At 44.3% G+C, this 15,637-nt stretch overlaps 2 protein-coding genes across 2 annotated transcripts; both read right to left on the bottom strand.

The window, feature by feature from the left end:
- Positions 1–653: 653 nt before the first annotated feature.
- On the bottom strand, positions 654–4,484 carry LOC112900813. Its single transcript, XM_025969608.1, has 7 exons — positions 4,354–4,484; positions 2,828–2,967; positions 1,840–2,096; positions 1,544–1,750; positions 1,358–1,450; positions 1,177–1,282; positions 654–1,081 (listed from the first exon to the last, which is right to left on the bottom strand). The coding sequence occupies exons 1-7, from the start codon at positions 4,482–4,484 to the stop codon at positions 654–656; spliced, it is 1,362 nt and encodes a 453-aa protein (XP_025825393.1).
- Positions 4,485–11,461: 6,977 nt separating this feature from the next.
- On the bottom strand, positions 11,462–14,265 carry LOC112901520 (1-aminocyclopropane-1-carboxylate synthase-like). The gene is made up of 4 exons (XM_025970451.1): positions 13,882–14,265; positions 13,663–13,794; positions 13,331–13,491; positions 11,462–12,839 (listed from the first exon to the last, which is right to left on the bottom strand). The coding sequence occupies exons 1-4, from the start codon at positions 14,041–14,043 to the stop codon at positions 11,846–11,848; spliced, it is 1,449 nt and encodes a 482-aa protein (XP_025826236.1). The 5' UTR covers positions 14,044–14,265; the 3' UTR covers positions 11,462–11,845.
- Positions 14,266–15,637: the final 1,372 nt, after the last annotated feature.

The raw sequence follows: 15,637 nt of genomic DNA on the forward strand, positions 1-15,637 counted from the left end.
TCTGATATTGTTTTCTTGGTTCATTTGAGCACGCATGTCCTAAGTCAGACCTCTCCACGTTAGATTTTATCCTCCTGTTGAAATGAGATTGAACTAAAGTAAGATAGTGTACATTATTGAACTCTACCACAGAACAAGATAATTAACACATGAAGAGCAGAGCAACAGGATCAATATATCCATGTAAAACAATTTCGAAGCAGAATTGATAAGATGGTATTCACTTCTTTTCCAATCCTAACAAAAAAACTACATGAGTGCGAGATTCCACATCATATTTGAGTCTAAAGTGAAAAGGCAAGCATATATAATATCATACAAGATTAACATGCATAGAAATAAAGTCCAAATAAGATTTTTCCAACTTGTTTGTACTGTTACCAAGTCATTCCTTGTCCGTGAACGAGTTTTAGTAGCAGAAGCCCTCAGATGTAGTGGAGAAATAAAAGTATTCGTATTGTTAGTTTGGAAAAGGCTTCGGTTAACAGCAGATGCCCGAGTGTTGCGGCCTTTGTCACCGATTGCTGGCCCATTTGCCATTTCTGGGTGGAGGATGCTGTGTGGGTTAGTCTGCATATAAAAATTAAGGATCAAAGTTAAGAATCATATACAATGTACAAATTGTTCATGAATGTAAGCAAATATGGAAGTTATTACCTGCTCAATTCTTCTTTTTTCTGGTCAGCTAGCATAGAAAGCATTTCTTGCCTAAGTTCTTCTCTAAGTGCTTCTTTAAATACCTCTCTCTTCTTCTCCTCCTCCTGTTGAATCTGCCGCTTACTTTCTTCAATGATCATTTCCCTTTCAGCTTCTAGATTTGCAACTTTCTCTTTTAACTTTTCTACCTCTGCTTGGACCTTAATATTTTTTTGTTCAGCTGCAGCTGAAGCACGTGCTTGCTCTTCCAATTTAGCAGCCATCAGTTGACTCCTTGTTGGAACTTTTGCCATGTATTCATAACCATGAATTTTGGATGTTTTGCAACCTGTGCTTTTCTTGTAAGTGGACTGAAAAACAATGTCTTCCTCTTCTGGTGTAAGGAAGGCTCTTTCGGAGCCACATTCTTTTTCTGCAATTTTTTCTGCAGCATGATATTAAGTGTAGTATGAAAATTGTATTAACGTACAGATAAGTACTGTAGTACAGGATTCTGAATCAGTATTGAAAAATCAGTACTCACATAGACATCCTTAGATGCACTGTTTGACCATTCACCATTCTTCGTGTGAGTTTTCATCCAAAGAGATATATCGTTTGGCTCTTCTCCAGTTTCTGCGTCTCTCTAAGATGACAAGAATGCATCATATGCATTTTTCATCATTGAAGAAAAGAAGAAATGATTTTATGATATTATTACCTGCTCATAGCTATATTGTGAGAATGGTTTGGATCCCATCAGATGCTTTGTCTTTTGTTCCTTGCGGTTTTTGGAGTTCTGGCTGCTAACTTTCTGCAAAAAAGTCAGTACAAATTGAATTGCATGGGCAGCGAACGAATACAGTTAGCAAGTGCAATTGGGAAAACAAAGCCATATCTAAAGAACCTGGAATGCTTCAGTTCCAAAATACAAGATCAAGTAGTGCCACTCAACAATATCTACATCTTCAGGCTTGTTTGCCATTCTATCACAATAACTATCGTATGCTCTATATGTAGAACTGAGTGTTGACCGCCATCCCTTGTACCGTTCTTTGGCAATGTCCCATATCTTTTCCTTTGTATTTTCAGTATTTAGTAGGTCCCACCTATTCTGTTGGAAGATAGAACACAAAGAAAACATGAGCTCTTTGGTAATTACAAAGTTTTGATGGTTACAAAACAAAGATTGATTGTACTTACAAGTACGTCGGATGCTATAGAATTTTTAACATTTTCCTTTATTTCTTTCCACCTTTTCACTCCAATAAGTGGTGCCCTTTTCCTTGTAAACATTACCACTTCATCCACAAATGAGCGGGTGTTTGGACCGATGGGACCACCGAGCCTTGCTGAAAATTCAATTTGCAGCTTCTGGGAGCCACCCTTTATCCTCTTGTGGGCAGCCGATAATCCTTTTAGGGTACCACGTCCAACTTTCTTGGGACCTTGAGAAGCTCCTGAAAGGAAACCATGAATATTTAATTAATTGAACACATTGTGCAGATATGAACAAATAATATTAATTTTGTGATGCAAAACACACCATTTTGCTTAGGCTTTTGACGCCTAGCATGGGATGGGAAGTCTGTTGGAGGTGTTGGGCTACTATCATGACTTTCTTGTTCATCATTCGTATGCTGATCCAAAAATGTTACTGCATCAGAGGTAACCATCAGCAAGGTATGTAAGAGTAGCAAAGTTGAGAATATCTGAATTTTCGGTGGATGAAAGTAAATTACAAATTATTGGAAGATCTCCTTGCAGCCTCAACCATTCCTTATATGTTTTGATCGTCCCATCCCTATAGTCATCATGGAATTCTACAAGTCATCATGGATATATCAGTGAAGTGGATAATGAAAAAATTTGGCTATATTTATATGTTGGGTGCAACACTTTAACTAACCCGTGTTTGGTTCATTGCTTTTCAGATTATGAAGCCAAACCTTGTATGCATCAATTGGTGGATCTGTAGCTGATTGATCAGTATTAGGCTGATCCCTCTATCGTTTTAGGGGTGTCATGGTGACCTGCCGCTCTCTAGGTTCATCCCTTGACAGTACTAGTCTGACTTTAATCTCGTTCTCATTTGTTTCAATCATTGATAATGCTTGATCTTCATAATCAATCACCTCAAGATTTGCTATGTCCCTGCCACATCACTTCTTGTAGTATAAGTAGTCCCTACCAGCGTACCCAAACTTTGATTTCATACAAAGCAAGTTGTAGAATGAGATATCAGCCCTATCAATATTGACTGTGATGAATTCTTTTTCTCGAGGTGCCCCCTTGCACTGGAATGCTAGAGTCCACATCTCACCAGTCATCCTAACAAAAATATTAAAAGAAAAGAGTCAATCAATTAACATGATCTTTTTCATCAAGTTAAGATAAAGCTGACTAGAATATTTTGTCTTAGCTGGCTGAGTTGTGAAGCCCAAAAAATGCAAAATATTGTCGATCCGCAAGCATCTCAAACACAATAGTGCTAGATATATTGATTGGCTAATATCATAATATTATCAGGTTCACTAAAATCTTTAAGACTCGGTTTGATCAGTAGTATGTAACACATATACCTGTCAAGGATCTACCAAAATAATATGCACGCAAAGGACATGGATATGATTCAGAACACAAGGATTACTAGGGGGCTTGCAGTACAGGCGTGCCCCTCTTATTCCATTAAAAAAATACTAGGGGGCACCAAGATGAATCTAGTTGTAGTAATGAAAAACCCTAGATTGATTGAGCAGGAAGATTGATTACTAGTAAGCCCTTAGGTGCACTAACAGGAGGGACTAATCATTGGCAAGTAGATGCGTTCTAATACAGAACAAGAAGGACGAAGAGGAAGATACGTTACCCAGTGGGGGGAAGATTATACAACCCCGGCTGCACATCAACGAGTTGTTGTACTTGTGAAGTTGGATGACCGCCATTGTTGGTGCAGAGATCTTCGTCATCGACACCAGGGGAGGGCAGCGCGGTAGGAGACGCCGACATGGCAATGGAGAATGAGGTGCTCGCAGAACCGCCGCCTGGGAAGGCCGATGGATGAGATTGGAGACGTGCGCCAGTTTAGGGGTAGGGTTTCCTTATCTATTAGAGTTGGTTTTCAACTTTGATGTGGGAAATTTTTGGGTGGGCTGGTGGGGTGGGGGGAGCCGTGACTTGGAGGGAATTGAAAACAGCGTTCAGGTGCATGCGTCTTGTTAGTTTGTATGCATGTGGGTGTACGTTTTTTTTTGGACTCAAAGTGTGCACGTTTAAATTGAGTGCTTGATGCCATGCACGTTTAATATTTTGTCACGCTCAATTGAAACAAGATACGAAGAAGGTCAAGAGCTATGATGACATGACCATACCGACCATCGCAATGACCACGCTGAACACCGCGGCCACCACGCCGATCACGGCCGGTCACCGTGGCTAGCACGACCACCACGCCGATCACGGCCGCCACCGTGGCGAGCCCGGCCACCACGCCGATCACGGCAGGCCACCACGGCGACCACCGTGATGACCACGCCGGACACCGCGGCGACCACGATGATCACCGTACGTGAGCACGGCAACCATGCCGACCATGACCACCGTTGTGAGCACGGCCACCATGCCGATCACGGCCGGCCACCGTGGCGAGCATGGCCACCATGCCGACCACCGCGATGACCACGCCGAACACCGCGGCGACCATGACAACCACCGTACGTGAGCACGGCAACCATGCCGACCATGACCACCGTGGCGACCATGCCGACCACCGTGGCGAGCACAGCCACCATGCTGACCATGCTGGCCACCGCGGCCACCACGCCGACCACCGTGGTGAGCACGGCCATCACGCCGATCACGACCGGTCACCACGGCCACCACGCCGACCACCGTGGCGAGCATGGCCATGTTAGATGATAACATCTATGATGCGGCCATGTTAGACAATATGCATCTATGATACGAGCATGGCCACGGTACGATCTACAAACTCACTCATTAGAAGAAAGAGACGAGTAATGTACAAAGTAATGATCGATTCAACATGTAAGCATGATCGAATTCTTAATTAGTTGAATAACAGCATTGAGGATGTACAAATTAAGGATGGATCTTAGATATTGGTATAAAAATATGGCAAATAAAAGCAGAAATATATTGGTACTCTTGTTGGCCAAAAAAAATGAAAATTTAAAAAAAACATGTTCAATACGTGTGCGTTAGTTCACTTATAAGGTGAACGTGTGTGTACGTTTTTTTTTGGATTTGGACTCAAAGTGCACGTGTGTGTGAGTAAAGATCGATACTAAGTGATCGACATCTCTGTTGATTAGAGGAACAAGACACTACAAGTGACACATTGGTTCCAAGAAGAACATTACGAATGTAGTATCTAATTAAGGATGCATCTTTGCCGATTATGTAGATATGTATTTATTTTATAGATGGATATATTGGTAATATGTTTGGTACGAAAACATAGGAAATCAAAGCTGAAATATGTTGGCCATGTTATTTTGCAAAAAATAAAGCTAATTAGAAAATAATACAATTAACTGGGAGGTTCAAGGAATCGGACCTGCAACATGTCAACCCAAACGTGACCAAGCAAACCATTGCACCACTGATGTGAATTCGTCCATATGACATATACTATACTAATTATAGGCAATGTTGGAGGGAACAAGCGCCCCTTCCCCAGCCCGGCCCATCTCCTATACGTGTAGCAAGCAAACGCCTCCACAGCCACCGCCGCCATCACGTATCTTCGCCGAGACTCGCCCTCACCCCTTGTCGCCTTACCCCCTGTTGGATGATCCTGTTGCCCAGCTGATCGCAGGTGAGCAGGCTAGGACGCCGGACGATCAGCCAGGGACGCCGCAAGCCATGCATTCTGCAAGGGATAGTTCTGTGATCTGCACGTGGTTCATCAAGATCAGGTATACCGTGATTCAAAATCCTACAGTTCTCCATGCATGGCGTTATATTCAAGTGCATGATTAATTTATGGTTTTCATGCATGGAACGTGAAGCAATTGGTCCCATCCCCATCCACCAGCCATCTCCAATTCCGATTATGCATCCAATAGCTAGACCTCTCCCATCCCAATCTGAGCTGACATGGATTGCAATAATATTGACAAGTACTCAATTTTTCTTTGTACATTCAATAGTTATATTACTGTACGCAAATGTTAATAATATGTGGACAGATTCATATTTAAATTTGACTATCATGATTACAAGCTAAGGTTTTAGAACTGAAGAGTATGGTGATTGCATATTTCTAATATGGGTGCATGTTTTGTGGTTGATTTTTTGCAGTGGTCAGTTGGATCCTTTTTTCTTAGTAGTGCTTGTATCAAGTATGTCAGTTGATAGGAGTTGGATGCGCATGGATAAGTCAACAATTGAGTGGCAGAAAGGATTCAAGGAGTTCATGGATTTAACATTTGAAGGCACCTCCCAAGGGGAGACTACACCCTGTCCATGTTCAAGATGTCGTTGCATGTCGTATAGAACACAATCTGAGGTCCAAAGTCATTTTTTTTTCAGAGGTTTTGATGAGAGTTTCATACAAGGAGAAGCTAATGATGAAGATTTTGATCATGAAGAACTTGACAGTCAAGGTGTGACAGGTGACAGTGCTTCTATCAATGATCTGGTTTCCACATTAATACGAGGTGCTATACATGGAGACATCATAGGTTCTAATAATGAAGAGCCAAATGATCATGCTAAGAATTTCTTTAAATTATTGGAAGAGGCACAGAAGGAACTCTATCCAGGTTGCAAGGAGGCTACAAAGGTATCTTTCATTGTCAGGTTATTTCAGATAAAGTGCATGTATGGTCTCTCCAACAGTGCTTTAGAGGCCATAATTCAGCTGTTCTCACTTGTGCTTCCAGAAGGCCATTGTATTCCAAACACATTGGATAAAGTACAAAAGGTTGTTCGAGATCTTGGCCTCGACTACCAGAAGATCCACGCATGTGTGAATGACTGTGTGTTATTCAGGAAAGGTTATGCTAAAATGAATTCATGTCCAATTTGTGGTGAATCTAGGTGGAAAATGGCAGCTGCAGGTGAAAATGATGAAGGGAGTGGTACTGGTGCAGGCAAGAAGCGTTTTCCACGTAAGATTTTACGCTATTTCCCACTTATTCCATGTCTGCAAAGGTTATATATGAGAGAGACCACATCATCTTATATGCGGTGGCATAAGGAAGGATTGGTCCGCGATGAAAAAATGCGTCACCCTGCAGACTCCCCTGCATGGAAGCATGTGGATAACGACTACAAGGAATTTGCGAAGGATCCTCGCAATGTTAGGCTTGGTCTTGCATCTGATGGTTTCAATCCATTTGGGATGTTGAATGTTACCTACACTACATGGCCGGTTATCTTAATCCCTTACAATTTGCCTCCCTGGTTTTGTTTGAAACAACCATATTGGATGATGTCTATGTTGATACTCGGGCCAAAATCTCCAGGAAATAGCATTGATGTGTATTTGCAACCCCTGATTGATGAGCTAAAAGATCTATGGGTTAATGGTGTTGCAACATGGGATGCGAAGGAGAAGAAAATTTTCACTTTGCGTGCAATTCTACTACGGACTATTAATGATTTTCCAGCATACGGGATGCTATCTGGATGGAGCACAAAAGGCAAGTTTGCTTGTCCATACTGCCACAAGGATACTGATTATTTGTGGTTGAAATTTGGTTCGAAGCATTGCTATATGGGACATCGCCGTTTTTTGCCTAAGGGCCATAGGTGGCGCCGTAACAAGATCAGTTTCAATAACAAGGTTGAAACTAGGGAGCCTCCAGTGCCACTGACCGGTGAACAGGTGTTGCAGCAGTATGAAAGTTTTGAGCAAGTGACATTTGGTCAGACGACGAAAAAGAGGAAGCAGCGTGACGAGGATACTAGATGGCACAACTGGAGGAAGAAGAGTATTTTTTTAATCTGCCTTATTGGGAAAAGTTGCTTGTACGGCATAATTTGGATGTCATGCACATTGAGAAAAATATATGTGAGAGCATATTGGGTACTTTGCTAGAGTAACAAGGAAAATCAAAGGATGGTGAGAAGGCTCGGCTCGACATGCAACATATGGGGATACGGGAGGACCAACATCCTTCGGTCAAAAATGGTAGGTACACTTTGCCATCAGCATTGTACCATCTAGGTGTTGATGAGAATCACGGTATACCTTATGGTTACGCCTCTAATATCAAGAGGTGCGTGGATATCCAAGGGTGTAAGCTGTCTGGTCTCAAAACTCATGACTGTCATGTTATCTTTCAGAAACTTTTACCCATAGCAGTACGCAACATATTGCCTGAAGATGTTGTTATCCCATTGATTCAACTTAGTAGATTCTTCAATTCAATTTGTTCAAAGGAGTTAGAGGCTAAGGAACTTGAAAATCTCAGCACCTTGATTAGAGAAACTCTTTGTCGGCTGGAGATGATATTCCCACCATCTTTATTTGACATCATGATGCATTTGCCAATTCATCTAGTTGAGGAGGCTAAACTTGGAGGACCTGTGTGCTACAGATGGATGTATCCAATTGAGCGATATCTACAAACACTTAAAGGCTATGTGCGCAACAAAGCACACCCGGAAGGCTCAATAGCCGAGGGATATATATCTGAGGAGTGCATGACATTTTGTTCTCGGTTTTTGAAAGACATTGATACTAAGCTTAATCGTCCAGAGCGTCATGAATGTGCTGCCATGAATGAACCACCTTCCGGGCTAAGCATATTTGGCAACATTGACTATAGTAAGAAAGGATTTATAGTAGAGTCAATTTCTATGTTGGAGATGCAGCGGATGAGGCACTATATAATAACAAATAGTGATGAGGCTAGTCCATGGATTATGTAAAATGTTTTTGGCACGTACATATTTTGCAATTGTATTTTCATAATTTTTTAAAACTAATTGAAACACTATTGTTGCTTTATTCCAGGGACCATATGGATGAACTCAAAAAAAATAGTCCACGTAATGTTGAGAAGTGACACAAGGAGCAATTTGTTGGCTGGTTTGAGCGTAAAGTGAGTTAGTAATTTATCAAAAAGAAGTTGTCGTATTTTAGTGTGACTGGTATGATGTGCCTGCTGCCGATAAGAAGAAAAGTAGAGGGTACAACAAGGATCAATATGGTATTATAGATATTGATACAACTAAATTTCGATACTTAGATGATCTTTACATTCTGGGGTCACAAGCTGAGCAGGTGTTTTATGTCAAAGGCTCAAAGAAACTAGATTGGTGCACTGTGGTGAGAATGAAACCAAGAAATTTGTTCGCCATGCCTGAAGGTGGAGAAGAGGAGGGAGAAATTGATCTGGACTCATTGATCGTGGGTGTGGAGGATATGAATGTGGCAAACACACAAAAAGAGTTGAACAATTGGAGAAGGTCAGACATAGAAGGAGTTAGTGGTGATGCTAATATCATTCAAAGGGCGTTTGCTGAATCTGTTCCAGAACCAAATGATGATGACTTATCTAATGAAGAAGATGACACGAATGAGACCTACATTGATGATGGACTCATTGCACCTGTCAATTCTTCCAGCCAAGGACCGGACGATGATTTTTTTGCATAAATCCTGTAATTTAGTAAATGTTTACCTAGCTGTCATAAGGTTTACTTAATATTAGTATTGTTACTGTTAAATTCTATACCAAGATGAGGTCTAGATGATGAGATATAATTTTGTTACTGATAAATGCTATATAAAGGTTTTGAGGGAGTGTATACTACATATGCGACATGTCCCCGCGAGATGGTTTCGCGAGGAAGAAGAAGAGGGCCTATTGGGATTTTTGGGGAGGGGAGGGGTAGATACATGAGAGACAAAAAGACAATTCCAATCTGTATACGTAAACAAACTAGTCTTGTATAAAGGGTAACCGTAGTTCCATTGTACAGCAAATCGGACATAGCCTGATGGTACTCCTACAAGGTATTGGTCTAAAAGTCTAGATTTCGAATCTAACTCCTAGAAAGATTTTTTTTATTTAATTTTTAAATATAATCCAGCATGCATTAACATTATTTGAATCAATGACTAATTTTACATTGCAATAAAGCATAATGTTTTGCAACAAAATTAATTCATTATGACAACGGAGCAAATTCGTGGCAATTTTGTCACCTGATTGAAACAATTCAATTTTTCATTGAAATATAGATCAATCTTTTGCAACGCACTTTAATTATATTACAACACCATAAATACGTGGAGATAATGTAAAGTAATTGCAACCAATCCTTTTTTTTCATTGCAATATAGATCGATCTTTTGCAACAGACGTCAAAATTATTACTACATAAACATATCATGGCGATATAGACTACTTATGGCAACCATTCAATAAAACCATTGCAATATAGACCAAGCTGTTGCAACGAACATAGCCATTAGAACAACGTAGTTAAATTGTAGCAATATCGGGCACTTACCGCAACCATTTTATATCGGGTGGCAATAAAAACAACTAATTGCAACTAAATTTATTAATATCGCAACGTAAGTTTTTTCATGGTAAAAGTTTCCAAAAATTGCAACAAATCTCATACTATGGCAATACCACCCAGCTATTGCAAGAAAAAATGCGCAAATTGCAATGCAACATTATTTGTGGCATTATGGGTGACATATTGCGACCAAATTTGAGAAAGGTGGCAATAACACCTATCTATTGCAATAAAATTAGTGTCGTTGCAATGCTTTCCATGGCAATAGGGTAAAAATCTAGTAGTGAAGATCTACATCTAAATTACTGACATCCCCCATTACGAAAACGAATAACCCAAAGTATCCTGTATACATGTTTCTAAATTGTTATTCATAACAGTGAGAATAAATATAAGCAATTTAGATGAGATGTTGGCTCTAAATTTGTCCATAAAGTATAATATTTATACTGATTTAAAATAATTTTCTATCTTGTGCACAAGCACAAGTTTGTGAACGAGTGTCTGCAACTAAATTATGAATGGGATCAGACAATCGTATTCTGAGTAGAATTTTTTTTATCGAAATGAATCTTGCATATTCAAAGCGTATGTACACAAAATAAGATTCAAGAAATTATGTAGGGGTAACTCGATTAATAACTTATAATTGGCAAAATGATCTATTATACACACTTGTGTTATGTCCGTCGTAAAAAAAAAAGGCAAAACAATCCGGCATCGAGTTTGTAGGCTTGACAAAAGTATGGACCAAATTTACTGCTAAATTATCCACATCTGTAACAAAGTAACCTAAAGCAGCCACCTAAATCTGCACCCGATTTACACAACTTTGCCGTTCTGAAAAGTAACTTAAAGTAACCGATACATCTGCATAAAAACTAACGTTATAAAAAAATATAAATTAACACATAAATTTGCAGCTAATTTGCAAATAAACACCATATAAAAACTAAACTAAACTAATCCAACCCCCTAAAAGATTTACATCTAAATTGTTGACATCCTTCATTATGAAAACGAATAACCCAAAATAACTTATTGTATACATGTTTCTATATTATTATTCATATCAGAGAGAATAAATATAAGCAATTTAGATGAGATGTTGACTCTAAATTTTTCCATAAAGTATAATATTTATATTTCTTTAAAATAATTTGCTAGCTTGTGCACAAGCACAAGTTTGTGAACGAGTATCTGCAGTTACAAATGGGATCCGGGTAATCTTATTCTGAGTAGAATTTTTTTTATATCGAAATGAATCTTGCAAATTCGAAGCTTAAGTACACAAAATAAAATTGAAGAAATCATGTAGGAGTAACTCAATGGATAACTAGTAATTTGCAAAATGATCTATTATACACACTTGTGTTATGTCCGTCGTCACAAGTTTACAGCATTTTTGATCGGGAGGACTCAATTATTACCAGTTCCGATCATTATTCTGTCATCTATAACGTCAAACCAAACCATGTATACGAAAAACTCGAGGACAGATGCGTCCTGCTAACCGATACCCGACGCCTGTGCAACGTCTAAGTAAAAACTAGCTACGCCCCTGCATGGCCTGGGTACTCTCTTGGCAAACAATCACATAGTAGGCTAGCTTGTACTTAGCCATGTGATTGCAAAAAAGGGATGCACGTACAAATGTACGGCGCACCCTGCCAACCGTCCCTTGCCGAATGCTCGGTGATTAGCTAGCGTGAACCATGGGTGACTGCGGCGACATCAACGCCAGAGGGCTGGAGAGCGCGAGGTGCGAAGCGGTGGCGCCACCCCGGCGCGGCAAGCTGAGGCGGAGGGGGCCCCTGGCGGCCCAGCGCTTGGCCTTGGCCTTGTGCTCTTGCTGCACGAAGCTGCGGATGCGGTCGAGGGCGACCTCCATGGTCTCGTCGTCCATGTTGGCGTGGCAGACGCGGAACCACCCGGGCTCGCCACAGTGGAACGACGTGCCGGGCGACACGTTGAGCTTCACCTTGTGTATGATCACCCGCCACAGCTCGAGCTCGGCCTCGGGCGTCTTGTCCCGGAGCATGCTCCGCAGGTCCATCCACGAGAAGAGCCCCGCGTTGCCGGGCAGGCAGCTGATGCCGACGTCGCGGAGGCCCGAGGTGAAGCGCTCGTGCCGCGCCGCCAGCCGCCGCGCGCTCTCGGCGAGGAAGCGGGCCATGAACTCGCTGTCCGAGAGCATCCTCGCCAGGAAGTACTGCGTCTGGGAGGAGACGAGGCCGAAGCTGGACATCTTGCGCGCGCAGGCCACGACGGCGTCGTTGTAGGAGTAGATGATGCCGACGCGGAAGCCCGGGAGGCCGAAGTCCTTGGAGAGGCTGTAGACGATGTGGATGAGGTCCATGTCGCAGCCGGGGACGTCGCGCTCCACGACCTCGGCAATGCTCACGAAGTCCGGCTTGGCGAACACGGAACCGGCGTAGATCTCGTCGCAGATGAGGTGGACGCGGTGCTCCGTGGCGAACTCGGCGAGCATCGCCAGCGTGCCGCGGCCCATGATGGTGCCCAGCGGGTTGGAGGGGTTGGTGACGAGGATGCCTTTGACGCGGATGCCCTGGCTCCGCGCGCCGTCGTACGCCGCGACGAGCGCCTCCCTGGTGAGGGCGAAGTTGTTGGAGCTGTGGCATTCGATCGGCAGCAGCTTGATCCCTGACCTCCAGCAGCAGTCGCGGTCGAAACTGTGTAATCATCATACAGCGAAAAATGCGTCGATCAGGACTCGAGAGAACGAGAAACAACCTCTGACAACCGTCGTGCGCGCTGCATGGATGCTAGCTTTACGTTGCGTGACGACTTCGCACTCTAGGCAAGGTCACCGATGTAAACATGCGCATGGATAGTCGCATGGACCAGACCGTGCGAGAAGTGGAGAGCAACGTGCAGGCGTTCCTTGCGTGACTAGACTGCCTGATCCAACTTGGCGGCAACCCAGCAGCAACTAAGATCTCATTTTGACTTGATCGTGGGGGAAAAGCTACTTTAGACTTTAGAGGTTCCTGATGTCAATTTTGAAACGTTTCCCAAACAGGAAAAGGTGAAGAGGCTAGAATTTTACAAGTTGACACTCGAAATTTCTACGTTTGGCAAATTTTCGAGTCTATGCATGACTAAGACATGAGAGGTTGCGATCAAATTTAATTTTGGCAAGCAGGATGTAATAAGGACATACGCTGGGTAGTACGGCGTGGGCACGAGATAGGCGTCGCCGGGGTCGGCGAGGCAGAAGGCGAGCGTGTCCTGCGCGCCGGTGGCCCCGCCGCTCATCACGATGCGGTCGGGGTCGAACGTCACCTTCCCGCCCCTCACCTGCCCCATGAACTTGGCCATCGCCTGCAGCCAACCAAATTGATTGTATGATTAAACGTCGGCATCACATTGCGGCTAGCGGTGATCTGTCAGGAAGGCGACCGGCCGGCCGCTAGCTGCTCCGTCGCTTTCGCGATCGCCATTGGACAGCAGCCTCATCTACCGTCGGTTCTGAGGAAAGCACAAGCAGCTTACCTCTCTGAACTCCGGCAGGCCGTGGTAGTCCTGGAAGTTGGCTATCCTCCGGAACTGCGAGGCGCCCTGCGCCGTGCAGATGGACGCCTCCGGGTGGTTGATGCTCCACTCCTCGATCAGGTCCAGCGACAGCTGCAACATGATCGGTTTACATGAGCATTTGATCAATAAGCAGGACGCTGGAGTGCGCGCCGTATACAGAAAGGTAGGAGTATGTACTTGGTTCTCGGCGAGGCCCATCTGGATGACGCCGTCGGGGTTGCGGTGCAGGTCGAAAGGGTTTATGTCGTAGGCCTTCCACCCGTCGAAGTAGGACGAGTTCTCGCCGTGGCCGTCGCCGGCGGCGATCCTCGAGAGGAGCTCAGCGCTGCCGCCACCCATTTGGCCTCGGTCGGGTTCCCTGAGGACCGGCGGCAACGAGCTGTTAAGGGGGAGCGAGCAGCGAAACGGAGTGCGGTGAGCTGAGCACGCGTTCGATCAGACGCTGTGCCTTGGCTGGGGTGCTGGAAGGGCGCCTTGGTAGGAGAGCTTGCGGCTTCTGGTGATCTCCGAGGAGCGGAGTGGCCGCCAATTTATAGTAGAGCGGGAGCAACGACCGCGCGCAAGGACCAACGAGGTGCGCGGCCGGAAGCTTCCGTGAAAGGCGTGCGGAGGCTAAGGACTGATACGAATGCGAGTGCGCGACCGTAACGGCGAGCATGTGGCCTGGGGCCATGCTGACTTTGAATGTGTCGTCCTCGGCAGCTCGCGCTCATGGCCTCGATTCCCCTGGCCCTACCTCCTACCGGCTACCGAGTCGAATTAGCTGGTGCCGTGGAGGGTGCTGGCTCGACGCCCGGCTGGCCGCGCTCGCTTTCGCTAATCAGAACATCAGGTTGGATTGCCACAGATTATTAACCGGCTCCACCATTGGGGTGAAAAAGGTAGCCGCACTAGCTAGCAGTTCAGGTGATGGATGCTGACGCCAGGAATTAGCATCGCCGGCGTGTCGACGCAGTTACGCCGGTCCAAGCGGCGGCGGTTCTAATGGCGGCTTGTGGCGTAGTAATTAATGTTAGGTTTGGACCCGCACTGAGCTCGCAGGGATCGCTCGCATAGCACGACCTCGAGGAAGGATTCAACCGCCGGCGCTCGACGGCGTCCAAGGAAACGGGAGGCGTCGTATTGCTGCTCGAATGCTCGATGCTGATGTGTAATTGCAGCACTCGCCTGTCATCAGTTCGTGCTCAGTTTAATCACAGACTTTTTAAGAAGAACATCTTGATTAATCGCAGACTTTTTCGCCCCTGGCGGCGGAACACCATCGGCCTCCTTGATCAATCAACATCGTGTACTAACTCACAGATGCCAAATTGCTAACTGGCTGAGTAATGTGTGACTGTGTGTTCCTGTCCGAACAGCTCGACAGCATGTGGCTGCGTAGACGACGTTGCCACTGGCGCGAGATTGTCGGACCGAGAAATGAGACCCTGTGCGTGTGCGATGTGCGTAGTCAAGGCTGAAAATCTTCCGGAGGGCATGCAGTCAACATAGTACATTGCAGCAAGTCCTAAACAAACTCAAGATGGACATGGCTACTGTAGATGGCACCAAGCGAACTGATGACCTAGGCTCATCGTCGTCGGTCGGTCATGGCCTCATTGCTGCTATAAACAATTGGCAGCCGATCGATTTGGTCACCAGCAGTGACTGAACTCGCTTTCCACGAATTGATGACGTGTTGGAGCATCGCACTGAGTACGTACGTCGGGCACGTATGGTGCTGACGCGGATACTGCTGGAAATCTGGTATGCTATTAGACGAGATTAACCTGCGCCCTGATCGCGATTTGTCCTGTATTCCTGTTGTTCCAGTAGTCGTAGTATGCAGTATTATCCATTGATACAATCTGCTGGTTCTTTCTAGGAAAGTATGTGGTTAAATACTAAGACCAAACTGTAGTCAACGGGGTTGAAAGTTTCTTGTAGAAACTAC

This window comes from Panicum hallii, chromosome 7 (assembly GCF_002211085.1).
Source record: "Panicum hallii strain FIL2 chromosome 7, PHallii_v3.1, whole genome shotgun sequence".
Lineage (NCBI taxonomy): Eukaryota > Viridiplantae > Streptophyta > Magnoliopsida > Poales > Poaceae > Panicum > Panicum hallii.

Coding starts and splice junctions, on each gene's coding strand:
- LOC112901520 (XM_025970451.1), bottom strand. CDS start 14,043: ATGGGTGGCGGCAGCGCTGAGCTCCTCTCGAGGATCGCCGCCGGCGAC. Junction 13,492..13,662: donor GCCTGCCGGAGTTCAGAGAG/GTAAGCTGCTTG, acceptor GGTTGGCTGCAG/GCGATGGCCAAGTTCATGGG. Junction 12,840..13,330: donor CCCACGCCGTACTACCCAGC/GTATGTCCTTAT, acceptor ATGATTACACAG/TTTCGACCGCGACTGCTGCT.
- LOC112900813 (XM_025969608.1), bottom strand. CDS start 4,484: ATGGCCGTGCTCACCACGGTGGTCGGCGTGGTGGCCGCGGTGGCCAGC. Junction 2,968..4,353: donor GGCATGGTTGCCGTGCTCAC/GTACGGTGGTTG, acceptor TATTTTTGTTAG/GATGACTGGTGAGATGTGGA. Junction 1,082..1,176: donor ATCTAAGGATGTCTATGTGA/GTACTGATTTTT, acceptor ATCATGCTGCAG/AAAAAATTGCAGAAAAAGAA.